We start from the raw sequence: 21,674 nt of genomic DNA on the forward strand, positions 1-21,674 counted from the left end.
CAAAAGCTTATTTCATGCTTTATATGCATAAAGTAAAGTGACAAATATTTACACTAGTTATTTGGATATTTGAGTGTTATGATTTAAGAGTGAAACTATTTACAAGTAATGCTCACCGCATTTTTCAGTTGTGCACCAGCACCAAAGCTAGCTTTCCCTGCTGGAATAGGAAGCACGTCAGCGTCACTAATGGGGTCAGCCACAGGATCTGTTGGGATTTCATCAGCTGATTCTCGAAGGATTGCATTGAGCATAGCGACATCTAATCGGGCGATCAATTGCTCCATTATCTGATTACGAGAAAGTGTACATCATAATCGGTAAAAATTTCTGTTTTAGAGGAAGTAAAAATTTCTGTTTTAGAGTGCAAATTGCTCATTTGTCTGGTAATTAACACACTAGATAGCTAGAGAATTGAATCCAATAAACAAAGGAATTGTTATATACATCCGATGGTTAAAAACGCTGAAAATTAAAATTATTCCTTTCAAGAAAAGGAAAAAAAAATTTATCATCGTTAGAATAAACTCCTCTCAAGTTCATATATCTGTTGTCATATTACTTGATATCTATCAAAACTTTTCAAACTTTATGTCATGCATTAGCTAAGCACATTTAAACATTTCAAGGCACATCCCCTATGTATAAGCATGTAAAGATTACCAGCCTAGAAAGAAGGGGCAAACATCCACAATCATGTCCTCCAGCTCGTACAGGACATATCCTTTCACACGCATCTCTGAAAGCCTTTTTCCAGAGTTCCAAAGAAAAATTTCCCTGTTGCTGCTCACTTGAACTAGATGTTGTTAGGTGTAACTTGCTAGAGTCAGAATCCATACTCCTATTAATTGATTTGGCAGCACCAGACTGCATGTGAGGAGTAAAAGTCTGGAAAAATAACAAAGACGCAACTGGTTGGTTTATTCAGGTCAAAGCTAGCAAATATGCAAGTCCCAAATGATAATATCCAAGCATTTTAACAAGAGTAGTCTTGGACTACATGTTATCCAGATTGGCAACTCCAAACTTCACACAGAATTTGACAAATGACCCTGAAGAATGAAATAAAGAGAATACCTGCCACCATACGGACTCAATGATCCGGGAAAATATCCACATTTCCACCTTTTCTAATGCAGCAGCAAATGCTAGAGGGTTCTCCCAGTCACCAACACTTCCCTCTGCAGCGCTTCTCATACCCTTGATGGGAAAGGACTCCCATTTAAGTGGCGATGTTTTATTCTTTCTGTTCCTGTCCCCCACTGTTTCAGTGACAGGTCTAATAGAAATAGGTAGCTGACTAGCCCCAAGAGACTTGCTCATTATCACTCTAAGTACAATTGAATTTGAAAGCCAGAAAGTTAATCTGTTTAACAATTAAGGTCGTATCAAGAATGTTAGATAAGATGAAACTATAAGTAAATAATAATGGAAGAAATAAAAAGATACGACTCTATGCTTGCAATTAATTGATCTGAAATTGAAACAACATATTTTAGCAACTGATTAACTTAACTGCAATCATCAAATAGATTCCTGAATGATCACTTCGGCAGCAAAACCAAATTTGAGAGAGAAAATCTAGATTCTTTTGATGCACAATAATTGATTTGTTAGCAACTACTTCAATCCTACTTTCCAGTTTATATTAACTTTCAAAAAACAAAGACAGGCTATGGGTATGAAGATTGGACAAAGCCAAGGTTGTTCACAAGTTTGACTGCATTCAGCAGTATTTGTCAACTTATACTCCAAAAAATAGAAAAAAAAATAAAAAAAAATAAGGGTGAAATGCACTATCATACCTCGGAACATCATTTCCACATGCTTTTGTAACTAACACTAATCCAGATACAATACTTTTGGCAGCACTCCCTCTCCTCGAATTTGGATTCTGTCTGCGAGCATGAAAATAGAGCCTTGACAGGCGTCGAGCTGGTGCATGGACTTTAGTCGTGGAGTTTCCATGTTCTGCAACTACAGAGTAAAGGCTAATCTCAATAGCAGCAGCCTCCCTCAACTCACCTTCTAGATTTTTAATTCTGTGTTCCAAATGCTGTACTACACTATCTGAAAGCAGGTTATTTGTTTCTATTGTGTACAACCTAGTGTCTTTGTGCTCACTGCTTCGGACTGATCCATTTCTCCTGTTTGATTCGGGTGATGATCGAACTGATTTTACTTGCTTTGACTTGTCACTAGTTGACAAATCACTAATCAAAGCAGTATTTTCCTCGGAGCCAGAAACCTGACCATTTTCAAACAATATTACTTGCTTCTGGACGTCAACTGGAGAAAAGCCAGCCAACGGTCTATCCTCAATTTGCTGCCCTTTTTCATCCACAGTTTTTTTGTCGGCATAATCTTGATTATTTTCTCCAGTGTCATTGTCTGCGGAACCATTTTGGGAAGAGTTAGTCCTTTCACCCTCAAGCATATCTTCTTTTAGTGAAAATGAAGCATCCGCGTCATCGTGGCTAAGGTTAAGAGCAGAATCCCATGTATTATTGGTTCTGTTATCTAAGTCTGCAATTTTTTCTTGGGCAATAGGACAGGTAAAAATGCCTCCATCAGAACTTGGCTGTTTCGCCTCATCCCTCCCACCATCCACAGTATTTTCCAGAATAATGGCGCATCCACTTTCCTGTTCTTCATCCTCTATGTTGGAACTCTGTTCTTTCCCCTTTCCTTCTGCAGCTAATGGCTGCAAACTTCGGGAAATAATTTTTCTTGAAATCCAAGCAAGATCAGAAGATAAATCCATCGAAGATGAACCAGATGAATCTCCGGTCAAATTCACATTAGATTCAGTCATTTTCTTCTCATCTAATTTCTCAACAAAATGATCAGGGGCATGGCCATTGTTTGCCTCTCCAGCACTGCCATTCTCAGCAATTGCCATGTTCTGCAATTAATTGCCACCTCGCCATCAAATCATCATGTACAACATATCAACTAAAGAACAACTGAGTGTTAGTCGACTGATAAACTACTAAGATAGCACCTCCGATATTTGTACTACGGGCTACAGAGACTTCACACAGAATTATGAAATTATAAACCAGAAAATAGAATTAAAAAATAAAAGGTGTTGGAGCAATGGTGAGGTATCTTACCTCTTTATGTTGAGGTGATAAACTCCCATTAGATTCAGCTGCTGAAGAAGTAATGGCCTGAGACGAGTGCGAAGAAACATCATCATCAGTATTATACGACGCAACCTCGGCTTCTTCTGCATATTCTTCCCTCATTAACGTAGAAACACATTCAAAATTATTTCTGTCCATTGAAGCTTCTCTCATCAAGCTGTCTTTCGAAGAGGAGCTCGTATGGCTCTTCTCAAATGGCTGGATTTTAAGGAAAAGAAGTGGCTGTGCGGTGTTCCTATATGTACGTTTACAGTTAATGGGAACATTAATACTAAAACTCTCTTTAACAATACCATAATCTGCCAAGTCCAAAACAGCCGTTCCCAGTAGCTGACCTTTCACCGTCTTGTCCCTCCTTGGTTCATAAAGATTGAACTCAATGCAATTCTTCTGGAACGTTTCCCCGTCCCCTCCTTTGACAGACATATCACGCAACAGCGAAAAATGAAGCTTAAAAGATTCATTGAATTCAATCCTTCCATCACCAACATCACCCCCAGTATCAAGCAAAGGGACGACTTGATTGGTTAAGCCAGAATTCCTATCACCATTCTCCCATTGGATCAGAACACCACGAAGATTTCTCAGTGACTGAGATGGGGGCCAGGGCTTAACCTCCTTGATGTGGATTATATAATCAAGCTGAGCCGAAGGGCCTTTCCTGGTATTGGTCCTCAGACCTAGAACCATGGTTACACAAACACACCTACTACCTCCTCAGTCGGAACAATGTGCCTGAACATATAAAATAATAAATAAAAAAAACCCACTTAATAAACAAATCATATAAACAATTATCGGTTACACTTCAACAAGAATGGATCTTTAGTTCAGATAATGCACATTCATTGCCAACACAAAACCTTGACTTCAAAACAAAAACATCCAGTGCATTGAAGACTATTTCCAGAAAGAAAGAAAGAGAGGTTGAAACAATAAATGATGGCACATGCAGGTTCATTCAGCTCTGGATAATCATCAATGCGGTTCGATGGTGACCACAAACTTTATTACCTATGCCTGAACATATTTTAGTATTCACATGACACTGTCAGGAAACAACTCTACAAAGTCCACTTGAAGATTTATTAAACATACACGAGTTAAAAAGGAAATTGAGAAAGGAAAGAAGACAAAATAAATCACTCCATTCACCGTCAATGCTCTGTAATAAGCTGGAACAAGAAAGTTATTTTTTCCCCAAACAAATCGACTTTATTCGAGATAATCAGATAAACCCAGATCCAGATACTACGTTTGAGATTAATGTGATTAGATGAAACAAAGAAACAAGAAAATAACTCGAGCAGTAGCAGAATGCAGTATGAATAAAAGCGTCATATTTACGACACCGTACAGTAGGATAATTAAGGCAGCTAACAGAGCATAATGGAAGTGGGTGGGGAAGAGGAGAGGCAAAACGATGCGTTTTGGAGGAGATAGGGTGAGGAAGAAAGAAACAAGGTGCAGCGGCAGGTTGAGAGCCGAAGCGAACTAATTATCTGAGATGTCTTTTTCGATACTTGAAGAAAAAATTATTATTATTATTGAAATAAGAATAAAAATAATATATAAATTAAACGAAACAAATAAACAGCAGCGTCGAATGTTTGCTCCAAAAATGTATATTTGATTTAATTTAATGTCGGTGTGCATTTTCTTTTTAATATAATAAATTCCATGTCGGATTCGAAAAAGAAAGATTATTATTATTATTATTATTATTATTATTATTATTTTAAATGATGTGAAAAAATCATTGAAATAAAAATTCGAAGAAAGAAGTAGTTTGAATGTAATTTGAAAAGATAAGTGTATGCATTCATATCCCCTCAGATAATAAAACAACATTCGTTGAAATTTATATGGGCAAAATTGTATTGTAGATAACCCAAATTTAATTCAATACAGAATTATTGCACCCCACCCAGCTGCTGATGGTTGACATGTCTCTATCAAGATTTATGTTGTGATTGGATTTTGGCAATTCTGGCAACAACTGGCTTTCTCACATCTTTCACTAAAACAAAATCATAGCTAGAATCTTGACAGGCTGTAATCAGTATTGATTTCTCCATGCCGCATGATAAAAAAACAAGCACTCATCTTAACTGAAGCTCTGTTTGTGATGTATCTGATTTCTGATCCGCATCAGCAGTGGCCTGGACTTGAGCCGCGTATTGCAAATTCCAGAGGACGTCCTCGAACGAGGGAAGACTGGAGGATTCAGGCGATATACATTTATTAGTGATTGAGATGACGATCGATAACGACTCTTGCGAGCTAGTGGTTAACACGACCGGATCCACTATTTTTCGCCTGTAATCTTGGCTGCTGAAGGATGCCTGCCATTTCATTTTATTCCAAATAAAGATTATTTGCTTCGATGATCATTTGAATTTCATTCACAAGATTGCGGCTACCTACTTACCATTTCATTCACAAGAAATTCTTCTCCTTTTTCACTAACAACAGGACCCACAAGGGATTCAAGCATTATAAATCCGAAGCTGTAAACATCATCCTCTAACTTTGCCTCATGCCTGAGAACAAACCATTTCTTAAAAATAAAACTGAATTGGAAACGATCACTTTGTTTGAGAAAAGCTAGAACCACTCTACTGGCATTTTTGTTGTGATTAGTGTTCATAGATGGAAAAGCTATAAAAGTAACCCTTTTTTTTTTTTACCTTGGTTTGAAACCATAGCCCTTTGCCTACAACCAGAAACGTGAAACTGTTTAGATGCAGCTCATACAATATTATCCAAATACGGTCTAAATATTAAAGAGGGGGCATACTTCAGCATTTTCCATTTCATCTGCAATGATGGACATCCCGTAGTCACTCAGTTTTGCTATCCCGTGCTCGTCAAGCAGTACATTATTTGTCTTCAGCCGATTACTGAAGCAGGGGGGAATAACCCCAGTATGCAAAAAATGTACAGCCTTGGCAACACCAATCAGCACCGCCAATCTGCCCGACCACTTTTGTACCTTTTCAGGACTTGTTTCTGCGAAAGATCATGGTACAATTTAAGTTCTAAAGAGTTCAACACATGGTTTGCATCCTCCTTGTAGACATAGACAAAGGATTCCTCGATAATTTAAGACCCAGACTGATTCAGGTACCTGAAAGAAGAGAGCGAAAGTTCCCACTGGGAACAAATTCATACACAAGGAACAATCTATCTGTTGCCGAATCAACACAATGACCTAGAAGGCCAACTAGGTGCGGGTGTGAAAGTTTCGAGAGCAAATCCAGCTGCAGTTTGAGGTTCCGAATTGAGTATTTTCTCTGTAAAGCCAAATATCGTACTGCAACGAGGGTTCCATTTCCTAACCTTCCCTTGTAAGCCTGAAGAAATGGAGGAGGAATGCTAAGAAATGTATATCCCAACAAAGTTGCAAGACATTGATTTGCATAAGCTTACTCCGTTTTCTATAAACAGCAGAAATGATTGGGAATGTAATGTGGTTCTCTTAACAGTTTCCTCGCAGTGAAAATGATTTTGAGTTAACTACGCTGATTTATTCGTGAGTTTAACTTCATCAAAACCTTTTACTTAAGTCTGTCTCTCAAGTCAAGATCAGATAACCTTTAACGCACATTTACTGCATTAGTAATCATTATAACGGCATCTAACAGAAAAGGTAAATGCATTCATGATCATTAAGTAGGACATGACAAATATTTTCAATGACACGTGCCTGTAAAAACCAAAGACGGACAAAGAAAAAAGAAATTTACTGCTTGAACATAAGAGTTTCTTTACTTTTCCGCGAAAAGTGACCTTGGAACCATGGTTCCAAGCAGACAAAAATGACGTCACACCAACACTTCCTCTCCGTTTCTCTCTATCATATTCATTAAAAACTTTAATGCATACAAGGGCAGTGAGAGTCCATGGCAATGTTGTGAGGTACCTTTCCAATGGAGCCCTCGCCCAATAAAACCGCTTGATGAAAACCATTTGTGGCTTCTTCCAATTCTTCAATAGAAAACACCGTATAAGCTGGAGCATTTTGCGTCCCCATTTTTGCTGCTAGAGAAATGATCCCTGAAGTGCAGAAAAAGGTCAAAGGTGACGGAACCCAAACAATCCACGATGAGCTTGCACTCACAAAATTGATAATAACGATATCAAAGGAACAGTGTAGCTCAGGGAGACACCTCCAATACCTCAAGTAAATGTCCTAATATGCTAAATATCACTGAAGAATACAATACAATTCAAAACTTATTTTCTATTGAACTTACTGGCATTTACTAGAAGTTCAGGGCAAATCCCTGATGGTGGATCATCTTGTACGACCTTAGCTGGGCTACGTTGAACTATTGTCCCCTGTCTGTGCCGTCTTTTAAAGAAAAAGAGAAGCCGAACTGCCAAGAGGGTCAGCACAATAAATACTATACCCCCAATTAAACCAACCAGCAGAGATATTTCCTTCACTGTGGATTTTTTTTTTCTTTTATCCATTTCTTTACAGTATGCTGCAGGATGCTGGTTTCTGGAGTCAATGGAGAAGCAATTTCCACTAATTTTAACTAATCTATTATCCGCAGTGCTTAAGCAACTAGGAAGCAGACCTATGAATCTATTGTCAGAAAGATCAACCAGACTAAGTGCTTCGCCACACTTGAGATCCTCTTGAAGTGACCCACCAAGAATGTTTGATGACAAATTCAAGTAACTGATATTCGGCAAAGAGAACAATGCCGAAGGAGGGGTCCCGCTCAGAAAATTTTTTGACAGATCAAGATGCTGAAGTTCATTCAGCGTACCAATTTGTTCGTGAATTAGACCCGAAAATGAGTTATTGCTCAGAAACACATTAGCCAGTCCTGCTGGCACAAAGGGCAGTTGAGAATCAAAATTGTTCTCTCTCAAATCCAGTAACTGTAAATTAGACAAGCCTGTCAAATCAGGCAACTTCCCGGAAAGCAAATTGTGAGATAAAACAAGTTCAGACAGTGTTGTAATTTTGGAAACTGAAGAAGGAAGAGGACCCTTCAGCCTGTTGTTCTTTAAGCTTAGTCTGGCGAGATTTGTCAAGGAATCCAACCATTCGGGGACTGTATCATTGAAAAAGTTCCCATCCAATGTTAATGTCCGAAGCTTCACCAATCGTGACATCTTGGGAGGAATGGAACCGAATATAAAATTTGAACTCAAATCCAAAACTTCAAGTGAATTTAACCTGTACAATTTATCCGGTAGGGGTCCCCAAATGCCTAATGACACTAAGCTAACCACCCTTAAGCTAAGCAACCTAGTCAATGTTACCACAAAAGAATCTATAGAGAAACTCTGAGATAAGGTTTGATTCGGCATAGCAAATCCATTAAATTCACCGACCTTTGAAGGCTTATCTCCCATTATCCTGAGCTCAGTAACAGAGTCATTCTCGCACTTGATGCTCATCTGTGGAGGGGACGCAAAGTTACACAAATCACCATTGAAATTTTCCCAGACATTTAAAAACATCGGGTACTCCATATGCTTCCGTAACTGGAGAAGAACTTGCGTTTCATAGCTTCCCAACTGAATGGTGCTTGAAGCGAAAAATATCCACGAAAGAAGCATCAGAACGAAAGTTCTTGAATAAACCATCTCCGAATTCCAACTGTAATCCTTCCAATTTCCAGAAAACCCTAACAAGATTGCAACTTCAACCAGCTAATAGGAAACATAAAGATACCCACCCATCGATGCCTTCCCATAAACAGCTTAAATGGCAAGTTCTTGAATGAACGTTTGATACTGGAAATGAACACAATTTACAGCGTATTTAAGAACGCGGTATAACAAGAACCGAAGGAAAACTGCACATGGAAATTTCAATGCAATACACATATGGAGGAAAATCACTAAAGACTAATGATAAGCTTGTCAATAAACGACATAACAAGGGGAAAGAAACAATCTAAACCAACCCGTCAGTAAAATGTAAGTTTTTTTCATTATTATCAACATAAGCAGAGAAAAAGAAATGGACGACAATAGTAAAAGTAAAATTCTTAGATGAATCGCTGCGAATGCGAGAAGAAAAAGGAAAACAAAAGATGTTGGCAGAATTAGGAAATAAAAAAGGGTACAATTATGGAGGCAGTTGAAAAGATCATCAGCATTTACTGCTTCGTGCATTCAAGAAGTCGAAGCTATAGAAAGTGGCATGTTCTTGGCTCTGTCCGTATGGTATGGGGAGGGCATTAATGGGGTCTGCTTCTTTAGCACAACACAACACAACACAACACAACACAACAAAACAAAACAAAACAAAACAATGTAATGTGCAAAACTTGAAAGTGTCCAGTCGGAGAAAATCAACCCACACATTAACAGCTGCTAACTAATTGAACTTTGGCCCACGTGAAGGAGCTGGCAAGAGTGGCATCGGAATTAAACATGGGATGCGAGAAAAATTGAAAGCATAAGTGTGTTTTGGGACATACAGGAAAGAATCGACTAGGAAGAGTCAATCCACGTGAACGGCAAGGGGAAAACCGTGGTTTCCAACTACTCTGCCCCCATCCCAATGCAAATAAATGTTTGAGGACTTAAATTATTATTTTATATAAAGAATTCTATATTTTAAGATTTTGATCGGTATAGATAGATAGATAGATGGAAGCATGCATAATAATATTTTAGGATATTCAAATCAAGATTGATATAGAAACCAAATATGAGCAAATGAAGTAGTAGTTCTCGCAAATTCATTCAAGCATTATATCTGAGTTGCATCTCTTCCCATTTCGCCCTGGAAGAAGTTCACCTGCTGAGGAGGGTAAACTTGGTCCTGGTTCACGATGTCGTCGAATCCTCAGGTAGATATGGGTGTTGAGTTTGTTCTTATGTATATATAATAGATTTATAGAGCAAATTAAATGGGTACTCTTCCATTTGAATAAGCTACTCTAGCTTGATCAACGTCATATATATATATTAAATAAGTAGCTACAAATTTGATCAATGATCAAAATTTAAAGTAAAATTAAATTATAATTTTTGTTTTTAATAGTACCATCTATATATATATATATATATTGTCTAATTTAATTAATGGATATATTAAAATTATATATGTATATGTTTAATTAGCTGCATGCTCTGTTAGAGTATTAAATAAAAGTTCAATATTCAACCCAAACTGAATTTTGGGTTATGCATACAAATAAAATCAACCCAAACGAAGAATCATCGATCTGTGGTTTGAATTGATTATGGATGAAACAGTTGCATGCATGTATTTGGGACACGATACATTATTATTGACAATTAAGTGGCTAGCTAGCTTATATATATATATATATATATANTGCAATTTTTTATTTTCAATGTTGTTTGATTATTATTCTCTTTCATGTAAATTGATAACAATTTCTACTGGATGCTTTTACTTTCCTAATCACTTTTAATTTATTAGACACTTATACTTGATAACATATAAACTACATATTATTATTAGGGGTGAGCAAAATTTTGGTTAAACCGAATTAACCGACCGAATCGAGTCCATTCGAAAATTCGGTTCGGTTATTTCAGAAATTCGGTTTTCAAATTAAAAAAAAATCGGTTATATCCGTTAATTCGGTTCGGTTACGGTTTTCAAAATTTTGAAATCGGATAACTGAATTAACCGATATAATAAATATTATTATTTAATAAATTTTTATTATTTATCAATTTTAATTTATTTTTTAATTTTTAATTTTAAAATCAGCCTTAATTCTAAAGAAAAATTTTGATGTATGTGATTTTATGTTTTTATGCATTTGTGTAGACTGTAGTATTCAAAAAAAATTACATATATAATTAAAGTTAAATAACAAATTTTTTTAAAAAAACTAATTGGTTAATTCGGTCATCAACCGAATTAACCGATTTTAATTTGGTTCGGTTTTCATCGGTTATAAAAATTAATTCGGTCGATTCGGTTATTGCTAAATATTTCGATTCGGTCCAGTTATGACTAATTCGGTTCGATCGGTAACAGAACCGACTGAATGCTCACCCCTAATTATTATAACAATCTATCATCACATAAAAAGTACTGATAGATTGATTTAAAAATATTGATTGAATGTTGTTATTTATTTGTAATTTATAATAATAATATTTTTGACAATAAATCATCTTTTTACTGACTCTTATGACACTTATTTTAATATTTCATATTAACTCATAAGTATAATTAGCACAATCAAATTAATAATGTCACTTTGGTATTACCTCCAAAAAAAATAATATCTTTAATTTTTCTAACTGTTTAAATATCTTAATGAGAAGATTTGTGTACCCTTATCTTGAGAAAAATTCATTGCATTTATAAAGTTTGAACAGTAAATATAACTTTATAGTATACATTTAATTTGGAAAATGAATTCATTGTATGACAAACACTTCTTCTTGTCTATATATTTTGTTATATGTGAACATATATTCCACTTCATTGTCTTAATTGTCATATATATTTACTATATAATTTGTGTACATTGAAGATGAATCAGTTCATTTTGTAGTTTTTTATTACCTGGACTTAGGTTGATATATTAATATGTGATATACATAGATATAAGAATTTTCAAATTCAATTTATTCACAATGATTTTTCATAACAAAGGCCAACTCAAAATAATAAAAATTAGGATTCATAATTATTTTAAATATGATATAAAAATAATATGTGAAAACTTTTTTTGACATTTTAGTTGCAAAATACAGTGATAAATGCATGAATGTGCACTATTTCATTGTGACAATTATAACTTTATTTAAATATATTATTTCTCACTCAAGGATCAAAATTTGTTTATTTCTTATTTTGATTATCGACAAATCCAATATTTCATTTAAATGTTTTTGTTAATAATATTTACATGAGTTTTATTGTATATTTATCCAATTTGAAAGGGATAAATTATAATTCAATATATAATAGCATTTGAAAACTGTAGAATGTTTCTAAATTTAAAATCGAGCAATATGTAAGGGATCAATTCAAAACTAAAAGTTGATGCAACCTGTTTCTTCTAGCTTTACAACCGAATAATATAGGATCGAGCGTTTATCGCTTTACCAAAAGTTATAACTGATGGTTACTATGCAAGTCAAATCTTTAAATCATACAACAGCTCAAGCGCCTACCCATCATGGACAATTATTCTACTAAATAATCTATCTCTTAATAATTGCACCAATTGCAATCAATGAAAATCAAAGTCGTGATCTTGGTTTTGATACCAATTGTAGGCTCAAGCGTTTACTGTTTTATCAAAACCTATAGATTATGGTAACAGTGCAAATCAAATATCTTAAATAGTACAACTGCTCAAGCACAACATTTCAATTACTCTACCCAACAAGGTCAATTATTGTACCCAACAAATTAGTTTATGCAAATAACCTTTTACTATATTATATGAATTTATAAGACATTTGAGTAGAATATATACTTGATATTTTACATAAATTGTACAGAAAAAAATCATTTTTCATATATATATATATATAGCATGTTGACAAAATCCCGAAACCCAAATTGAAATTTGAATTAATTCATTCATATTCATCATTAAATTTTACTATTTAATTTTAATAGATTTAACATGTTTATCCACTAAAAATATTGAAAGAATTGTTTATACAATTTAATTAAAAAAAGTCAAAGTACATCATTTTCTGATTCCGAATAACGATCACATTATTATTACGTTACAATGATAAATAAATTATTATTTTTATTTTATCATCATAGTCTTTACCTCAATAAACACATTTTCGAATGTAGATGTTAAATTTAATATTGAAATTAGATAATTATAGTATTAATTCTAACATTCTTTTTTTATTCTTCTCAATACATTACTTTTTCTATCTTCAAATATATTAATATATTTATTATTGTATACAAAATATAATAATTATTTGGTTAATTGATCACATTTAAGATTAGATGTTTAGAAAAAATTATAATATATCTTTAAAGACCAATAGATGATGAAATTTAATTTGAAATCAAGAGAAAAATTAAGAAAATGTAGAACACTACAGTGCATAAACTTTCGCTTTGTACAGTGACAAAACATAAGGTAAGACCAAGTGAGATACTTATATATATGAGTCTCATTCAACTTAGCCCATTATAATATTTTTATTAACCCACTTTGTCTTTCATTTTTACTTCACTAACTTTGCAGTGTGACTCATTCAAGCATTAATTTTTTATTTTTTTAGTACATAGTTGCCTCCACTCTCACCGACTTCAATCTTTAGAAGTCGATATTAGTATTTTATAGGTAATTGACAATTATTTAGCTTGTATTTTCTGTCTTTTGATTAATTGTGTAATTTTTTATGTTCTACCTAATTCATTTTTAGAATTGTTATTGAATTTTTATGATCATGATTAGAAATGTTGCACGCATACAATAAAAAATTAATATATTTTAAAATGTTAATATTGAAGTGTCGAATAAATGTATTAAATCATTATTAAAGAACTTTTAGAAAAACAATATACATCATAATTCAGATTTAAAGATTAACATACAAATAAAGAATTGCGATGAATATCTTATAAAATAAATGGTGTTAGCCCAAAAAGATTAAATATGATTATTGTAAATGAATTTTTCTTAATTAATTAGAAAATTTTCAGCAAATGCGCTGAATTAATTAGAATGTTTTCAATATAGTATGTCGATAAATGTTTAATTAACACGTTCTTTAGTTTGCTGATTTAATAGATGTTAAATCCACAATCACTGAGTTTGACAAGAATTCTTGTAGAATAAAATACAATTATAATAAATTACTTGATTGTATATGTAAAAAATTTTTTGTATATTTCATATATGTTTGATTTATTTCATTTATAAGGTTGAAATTTTATATATTATGATTTAAGATTTTTTATACATCTTAACATCGATAAATTCACTAAAAATTTATATATTAATTTCCGCTACCATATAATTTTGGTTTCGCCTCAGAATTTTGTGTATTCGTTTGTTTGAATTTATTATTCCTCATTTTACCAAGACCCATAATATGTCAAACATGAAAGTGAATATTAATTTAAAGAGATGATAATATTTATATACTGTAATAAACATATTTACCCCTCACGATACTGATAGAACTAACTTAAAAATAATATGTTGACGAACATATTGTCAGGAATCCAAAAATACAACTCAAATGTCAACTTTGACACTCAATTTTGAGTGACTACCAAAATGTCTCAACAACCCACAATTTTTGGACAAGACAGTAACATCACAATTTTTAAATCAAACTGATATTTTCCATTTTATATCAAGAATTCATGATTGAAAATCGATAATATTAGATATATAGATATTTAATATAAACTCGTGCGAGCTCATTTAGACTCGCCTTTAAATAAGTCGACAAAATTTCAACCTAACTCACTTAAACTGTTTGGCAGTGCTGGCCAAACCGACAGACCCAACCCAAATTGACGGCTCAAATCACAACGATTTTTTACCCTGTTTTATTTAAATAATTAATAAATATAAACCACAAAAAATTTTGGTTGCAAAAACTTTAATTTAAACACATAAATTCTAGCAAACTGTAACATGAGGACATGAAAAAAAATTAATAAGACACCAAAGAAAATTCACAATTCGATAATGAGTTATTTCAAAATTTAAATTAATTAAATTTAAAAAATAAAAAAATAAAAAAAAAAAAAAATGGAAAAAAATAACATAATATAATGTGTGTAGACATAAAAAAATAAATACTAATAAAAAAAAATACTTAAAATTATTACTTTTTATTGTGAGTATCGGTAGGATTGACCCGTCTCACAATAAAGTAAACAATAAATAAGGAGATAAATAGAAATTCACATATAAAGTCACATATTTATATATATAATAGATAAATAAAGAGATCTATTCATAAATATTTGGATTAGAAATCAGATTCAATTTTATAACCTTCATTGGGTTGGTAAGAAGAATTGTTCCATTCCAAAACCAATATTTAAAATAAATAAACAAATTACAACTTAGGTAACTCATGATTTTGACCAAGTAAGTTTTAATTTTATTATTACTCGACACAATTACATAATTTTTTAATATATTCCCATGTTATAATAGCACAATAAGATCTAAAAAAGAAAATAAAAATAACTATAAGAAATAAACTAATTATATTCAATTTAATTATCTAGAAAACACGGGCTCTTCAGAAATTGTATCCAACAGTGGCTTCCTCGACCTACACGAAGCCACCCTATACTTATAATACGGGACCACGCCATCTAAACTCAATCTCAGCCGTCCACTTTCGCCACCATCATCAGCCGCAGCTTCCTCGACCGCTTCAGGCGATATCCTGCCGCCGTTCCCGCCGGTTATCCTCTTCGGCGCCGAGCTCCCCGCCATCAAGAAAACCGCAACATCCGCCGCCGTGACCACCGAATTCGCTCTCCTTATTGGAAACATAACGTAAAGATTATCAAACTCCAAGTCCTCATCTGCCGATAATGGAGAAAATCGCCTTCCGAGGCTCAACGACTTGGCATTCACAACGAAGTAGCCAGGAGACTCCAGCATCAGCTCCGCCGCCTTGACCGCATCCTGAAACTGCCGTATTTCGCCTCCCGGGAGGATAACCCTCGCGGCCTTTTGAGTCCTGAGTTTTGGAGACAAAAACGTGCAAGACATGTAGTTACCCATCCTGTTTTTGAATCTTTTATTCCAATGAAACTACCAATGATTAAAGAAACTTGGACTTGGGAAAGTTTACATACATACATATATATATAGAGACGGTTTCAGACATGTGAGTTGAGTAAATATAATAATTTGGTCATATTTGGCAGGTACACAGGACCCAAATTTACACGTTAATAGCGAACCAGAAACTTCGTCTGACTGAAAAGGACAGCCCGCGGGGGTGTTTGACGAGCCTACGCGCCTAAGTGGCTAAAAGCATGGAAGCTGCGAAAGGTCCTTCTAACCGCGGTTTTTGCAAAGTCCTCGTATAAGCTCCACGCATGCTCTGACAAGGAGTCAAACCAAATACAGCAGTCCGGAGTAAACCGAATTAATTTATTATTCATCCAATTAATTAATTTTAAAAATATCGATTGAATCAGTTTGGTTTTGACTTCTGAATTTTAAAAATCGGTTAATTGATTTAATCGATATATTTTAAATGATATTTATTATGTGGACCTGTTCATAATTTGTGGGCTATGTTTTCCTTGCGTCTCTCATTCTTGAATCTTAGCCTAAAGTAGACATTTTCCACTTAAAAGTTAAATACTTTACTTTATAAAACAATATATTTTGTATTACATTTTAAAAGAAATCATCCTGATTTTTTTTTAATGATAAAGTTACTTTTTTTCTTGAAAAAATCAGTTTATTATATCGATTTTATGATCATGTAAAAATTCAGTTCAGTTTCGATTATTAAAAAAATCGATTGGTGCAATTATTGAAAAATCGGTTTGGTCGATTGAAACAAAAGATTCAAAAAATAGAAATCTGTATATAGACTCATAAGCTCCAGAAAAATTAAATTTGATGGGAAAAAAATCAAGCTTACAAGCTCAAAGCTCAATATACAAAGTTTAAGAGTGAGTGCCTTGAGCCATCCCAATTGATGATTAAAATCAGAGTCCATTCAATTTACACCTTAAATTCTAGAAAACGGTTATTACACGACATTACAAAATTTCAAAATATCATGCTTTTAGACTTACGAATAAATTTGGACAAAAACATATGATTTTGACGTTAATAAGAAATCAGCATCGATCCGCTTACTATTTGCTGCTAAAGTATTATCGAAGTGATAAAAAAAAAAACAAAAAAAAAAAGTGAGTCAAGAACCGACACGCCTCGGTTCTAAACTTTCTAATTTCTTTGTATAACACACTCATTGCATTCACTCTCACGCATTTTCATTAATTAATCACATCATTTAAGTATTGTACGGAATCACGCAAATCATATAACTTACTGGTAACGCGATACAACAAAATCCTACATTATTTAGAAATTAAGTTTAATGATCTAGTGATGGAGGGTCGTCATGTTGGCCATTGTCTTCAAATTAAATGGCCTGATTCGAGAACGATTTCCGCCCCACAAGGCCTTAGATATGAGCTTGTAAGTATGCTCTGATGGATGAAAGAAATCCCAAAACAGGTAATCCTTTGGATTCTTGCATACCGTGTAACCTTCCTTCCCACATTGCACTTCACCTCCAAGAACTCCAAAACCACAACATGCACTCGTTGTGTTTGTGAAACCTGCGTAGCCAAAAGTTTGATCATTTTCTCGATGACGTCAAATGTTTATAGTCGTACTATATATTATATTCAAGTAAAACATCTTGAAAGTTGAAATGGCTTGATTATGTCAAATATGTGGTGTCAAAGATAACTTTAATATCTATATTTCTTTATGAATATTCAATCCTGATTAAGATAATTTACCAGTACATTAATGAATTGAAGAGCCAGAATGGGGCAAGAACATACCATAACGTTCAGGATTTGCCCGAAAAATTTGGACAGTTTTATAAACAGCTCCATAAACCCCAGCTGCACCGGGGTACTTAGCCTGTATGCCATTCACCAACTTTTCCAACCCCATGTTAAATTTTTTTACCATTTTATTCATTTTTCCGTAGCATTTTGTTACCGGTGCACCAGGCAGAAGTGCCCTAGCCGGGACACAGCCTACCGGGCCCAAAGCAAACAATGCAAACCGACGAGCTCCAAGTTTGTAAATCGAATCCAAAAAACTTTCAACTTGAACCAGCATGGATTGTACATAATCATCTGGGGTGAGTGTTGGGGTGTAGAATGGTAAGAAGAAGTTGAAGATGTCATTGGAGCCGGATTCGATGAAGAACATGGAGTTTTTTATTAGGTCAGCGTCTATGTGATTTTGCTCTGCCATAGTTTGGAATTGTTGAAGTTGAACTTGGATTGGTGTCACTCCCTAGCAACCACAATGTTAATTACTAAAGATTTATAACTTACGATAATATGAAACTTCGAAAAGTAGTTGAATAGAATTAAATCATAGCTAAAAAGGCAACTGCTACGCATTGGTACAAAGAAATTAGGTCAACATTGTTTTTCTCGAAACAGAGGTATATTAAGCGACAAAGGACATGAATGAATGCGCGGCGAGGCATATTCAATCGGTGCCGCACGTCATAATTAATGGTAATTCAATACGACCCCATTACTCATGATATTTTAACATATTTCAACGAACTTCCGAAATTATATTGTGGGATGTAGCATTATGGTTCCCACGTGTGCTGTGATAATTATTAATTTAAACATGCAAATAATTGAGACAATTATCAAATAGAACAACGTTAATTAATCTTGTTACCGAATCATTATTTGTTGCTTGTAAAACTCCGCTTCCAGCACTAGCAAAGTTAACTCCATTTGATGGATATTTATTTTGAGTACCATTCACAATCTCACTATGCGCCTCCATGAAGGGTTTTTGCAAAGGAATGCCTATAAATTCAGCTGCAAATCCACCAATAAATTAGGCCCATCTAAATATTAGTGAAAAGCTAGTGAACAAGCACCTTTTAAATAACAAAAAAAACGGGCTAAATTTTTTCTAAAACCATATGATCTTTTCTCTCATTTTTGTCGTTCCGTTAACAGGTTTTAACGCCTCAATCATATGTGATATCAAGAAAAATGCAACAAACTTACATATGAAATCAGCCACTGTCCTTCCATTTGTGAATCTTCCTGTAGGGCGGTGAAAGAAATTGGATCCATACGGTGGGAAATCTGCCTGAGCAGTGCAGTTTCTGTTATAATGATTGTTCCCAGCATCAAAAAGGGAGTCCCCGAAAATGAAAATCGCGGGAACAGTTGATCCTGCAACACTTACGCCACAAGCAATCAAAATCCAGGAAATTATGAGGAGAGAAGCAATCAGATTTCTCTCCATGCATGAAAAAACTGAGGGTTTCTTCTTGTTCTTTCTTAAATGCGCAGATTCTTGATTTATAAATTAAACAGACGGTTGGGTTTATGGGTGATCAGAAAAGAAGGAAAAGTTGATGGAAAGAAGGACAAAAATAATTAAACCAACACACGAGGTAGATGCATGCATGGCCTAATAGAGTTATTTGAAAATCGTCATCGTGACTTTACATTAATGATGACAACTCATTCTCAACTACATTTTTTGTACTTGTCTTATGTTAGATCAGTTCCGCTTCTTGAATTCCATCGGTCGAATTTTCATATTTGTCATTAATATTTTGTGAGCAGTCATCCGAAGTTTATAAGTTGCAGTTTAATAATGGCGATCGAGTCACTTGCGAGTTCACCGGAGCTTGGCAATTTTTGATGAAGCTCAGGTTGAAACACTGGTTGCATAACAAATTGGTAGGAGGCTAGGCATTGGAGCCACTAATTGAAAAAATTACATTTGTAGTCCTGTGAATTGGTTTGTTTTAGATTTTAGTATTATATATATGTTATCAAAATTTGGATTTCACATAGCAACCCGAAATTTTTTTTTAAGATTTGGTCATTTTTTGTATGAAATCACTAAATCCAATGAATATGATTTATATGACACTAATTTTCTCCTAAGTAACACATTGAACGAGAATTAAGCTCATATTACTCAAAAATAAAATTAATATTATTAAAAAAGAAAAATAAAGCAAAACGACATCCAATACTTCAAAATGAATGGAAAAAAACAGTTCCTCATTATTTTTGTTTATGTATATTAATTTTGTTTAATATAAGTTTTATTTTTGTCACATAAGTCACCGAAAAAAGCATCAGTGTCAAGTAAACAATATCCGATGGATTTTGTGGTTTCGGATAAAAAAAGACAAAAAATCCAAGTTATTGGATTAAAACAAAACTTTGACAAGTAAAATAATTAAATATCAAAACTAGCTAACTTACATAACTAAAATTACAATTATAATTTCTGTAATTTAGATTATTTTTTCTTCATTTATTTATCAAACATATACTTTGTTTTTGTTTCTCCTAAGTTTTAAACTTTTCTAAGAAATTGACCATACTTTTGTGGCAAAAACTTGTGTGAGACGATCTCACGGGTCGTATTTTGTGAGACATATCTTTTATTTCGGTCATCCATGAAAAAATATTACTTTTTATGCTAAGAGTATTACTTTTTATTGTGAGTATCGGTAGGATTGACCCGTCTCACAGATAAAGATTCGTGAGACCGTCTTACAAGAGACCTACTCTACTTTTATTCTCTCATGGATGGTTGATTTTTCTAAGGTAATGGCCATGACTTGAAGATGGTTTGGTTTTTATTAGAAAATGACAATGATATTCTTGAAAATGAAAAAAAAAATCTATGTGATTGGTTTCAAATCCACCACCCATTTGTTATTTCATGTAGATGTAATGATAATTGTCATGAATTTACCTTTCAATATATCCAAGAGCAACCTTCTAAGTTAAATGTAATTATATATGGTCCGCTCATGTAGATTGCACACAGTTGGCCCATTACTCAAACCAATTTTTTTAAAATTCATGATTGCACTATTATGCATTCTGTGTTGAATCACACATCGATTTGTCAATATCATATATTATTGCTTCAAAACCATCAGCCAAGTTAAATGTTTTTCAATTATTTATGATTTTAAATATTTTTTGTGTATGATATGAAATTTTCATAGTTTACTCTTGAGTTCAATTATTCGAAATTTGATATTATTAGATTCAACTCAAGTTTCGAACTAATTAATTAAATAAGTTCATTATATGGGTTGAATGTAAACATATTATAATTTGTTTTATTTTAATTTTGTGATGGTTTCATTCTTGATTATTTTGGTGAAATTGATGGGTTAAAATTAATTGAAGAATTATGATTTTGTATTGGTTTTATTATTGATTATTTTGTTGTGCAGGCCTAGATTTTGTTTTATTTCATTGTATGTGAAGAATGTAAATATGGTGTTTTTCTACCATGAGAAATGTGAAAGACATGTTGTACAAAATTTATCAAAATATGAAGACTTGAAAAAAACAATCGTAAGGTAATTATTTTGTGATATTTTATGATTAATTAGAAGATTTTATGTATTTTTTGCTTTATCAATTATATTTGTCGCCTATGTTGAATCAAAATTTTAACTCTACCTCTAGTTATATATGAGTAGGCTTCATGTGAGACGGCTATATCTGTGAGACAGGTCGACTCGGTATATATGTAGAGTAGAAAATAATACTTTTGACCAATGTTTTCATAAATGAACCGGTGATCGAATCAATTTACCTTATAAAAATGGTTCAACTAATCAGACTGTTCAACCGGATTATCGGACAAGAAAACTATTATATTATATAAAATAATAATTTAAAATAGTAAATAATATATTTATATTCTTAAAATATAAAATATGTATGTAAATAATAAAAAAAATATTTATCAAAGTTAAAATAATATATATATAATCAAATATAAC

The 21,674-nt window shown here is 33.3% G+C and overlaps 4 protein-coding genes across 5 annotated transcripts; all 4 read right to left on the minus strand.

Annotated features, from left to right (window-relative positions):
• Positions 1–80: 80 nt before the first annotated feature.
• Positions 81–4,662, minus strand: LOC140967676 (uncharacterized). Its single transcript, XM_073428371.1, has 6 exons — positions 4,507–4,662; positions 3,117–3,884; positions 1,806–2,905; positions 1,078–1,366; positions 664–888; positions 81–290 (listed from the first exon to the last, which is right to left on the minus strand). Exons 2-6 carry the CDS (start codon positions 3,837–3,839, stop codon positions 96–98), a joined length of 2,532 nt encoding a protein of 843 aa, XP_073284472.1. The 5' UTR covers positions 3,840–3,884; positions 4,507–4,662; the 3' UTR covers positions 81–95.
• A 283-nt stretch (positions 4,663–4,945) lies between these two features.
• LOC140967687 (probable inactive leucine-rich repeat receptor-like protein kinase At3g03770) lies at positions 4,946–9,400 on the minus strand. 2 transcript variants are annotated; one of them, XM_073428393.1, is made up of 8 exons: positions 9,248–9,400; positions 7,409–8,912; positions 7,075–7,208; positions 6,280–6,505; positions 5,950–6,161; positions 5,840–5,865; positions 5,581–5,692; positions 4,946–5,494 (listed from the first exon to the last, which is right to left on the minus strand). In XM_073428393.1, exons 2-8 carry the CDS (start codon positions 8,760–8,762, stop codon positions 5,252–5,254), a joined length of 2,307 nt encoding a protein of 768 aa, XP_073284494.1. In that variant the 5' UTR covers positions 8,763–8,912; positions 9,248–9,400; the 3' UTR covers positions 4,946–5,251. The 2 variants fall into 2 exon arrangements, with proteins under 2 accessions (XP_073284494.1, XP_073284493.1); XM_073428392.1 differs by lacking the exon at positions 9,248–9,400 and having other exon boundaries at positions 7,409–9,241.
• A 5,919-nt stretch (positions 9,401–15,319) lies between these two features.
• Positions 15,320–15,953, minus strand: LOC140967688 (uncharacterized). The gene has a single exon (XM_073428394.1). The coding sequence runs from the start codon at positions 15,869–15,871 to the stop codon at positions 15,356–15,358; it is 516 nt and encodes a 171-aa protein (XP_073284495.1). The 5' UTR covers positions 15,872–15,953; the 3' UTR covers positions 15,320–15,355.
• A 1,036-nt stretch (positions 15,954–16,989) lies between these two features.
• On the minus strand, positions 16,990–19,217 carry LOC140967668 (GDSL esterase/lipase 6). The gene is made up of 4 exons (XM_073428358.1): positions 18,901–19,217; positions 18,560–18,705; positions 17,689–18,154; positions 16,990–17,457 (listed from the first exon to the last, which is right to left on the minus strand). Exons 1-4 carry the CDS (start codon positions 19,142–19,144, stop codon positions 17,219–17,221), a joined length of 1,095 nt encoding a protein of 364 aa, XP_073284459.1. The 5' UTR covers positions 19,145–19,217; the 3' UTR covers positions 16,990–17,218.
• Positions 19,218–21,674: the final 2,457 nt, after the last annotated feature.

This window comes from Primulina huaijiensis, unplaced genomic scaffold, assembly GCF_012295235.1.
Source record: "Primulina huaijiensis isolate GDHJ02 unplaced genomic scaffold, ASM1229523v2 scaffold26229_ERROPOS72855+, whole genome shotgun sequence".
Lineage (NCBI taxonomy): Eukaryota > Viridiplantae > Streptophyta > Magnoliopsida > Lamiales > Gesneriaceae > Primulina > Primulina huaijiensis.

Excerpts from the sequence above, each read along its gene's own strand:
- LOC140967687 (XM_073428393.1), bottom strand. The coding sequence starts at position 8,762 with ATGGTTTATTCAAGAACTTTCGTTCTGATGCTTCTTTCGTGGATATTT. Across the intron at positions 7,209-7,408 it reads TGAACTTCTAGTAAATGCCA|GGATCATTTCTCTAGCAGCA; the intron begins GTAAGTTCAATA and ends TCTGCACTTCAG. Across the intron at positions 5,693-5,839 it reads GGCTATGGTTTCAAACCAAG|GCATGAGGCAAAGTTAGAGG; the intron begins GTAAAAAAAAAA and ends GTTTGTTCTCAG.
- LOC140967676 (XM_073428371.1), bottom strand. The coding sequence starts at position 3,839 with ATGGTTCTAGGTCTGAGGACCAATACCAGGAAAGGCCCTTCGGCTCAG. Across the intron at positions 1,367-1,805 it reads TGTGGAAATGATGTTCCGAG|ATTAACTTTCTGGCTTTCAA; the intron begins GTATGATAGTGC and ends ATTGTTAAACAG. Across the intron at positions 889-1,077 it reads TTGAGTCCGTATGGTGGCAG|ACTTTTACTCCTCACATGCA; the intron begins GTATTCTCTTTA and ends TTATTTTTCCAG.
- LOC140967668 (XM_073428358.1), bottom strand. The coding sequence starts at position 19,144 with ATGGAGAGAAATCTGATTGCTTCTCTCCTCATAATTTCCTGGATTTTG. Across the intron at positions 18,706-18,900 it reads GACAGTGGCTGATTTCATAT|CTGAATTTATAGGCATTCCT; the intron begins GTAAGTTTGTTG and ends GTGGATTTGCAG. Across the intron at positions 18,155-18,559 it reads AAGCAACAAATAATGATTCG|GGAGTGACACCAATCCAAGT; the intron begins GTAACAAGATTA and ends TGTGGTTGCTAG.
- LOC140967688 (XM_073428394.1), bottom strand. The coding sequence starts at position 15,871 with ATGGGTAACTACATGTCTTGCACGTTTTTGTCTCCAAAACTCAGGACT.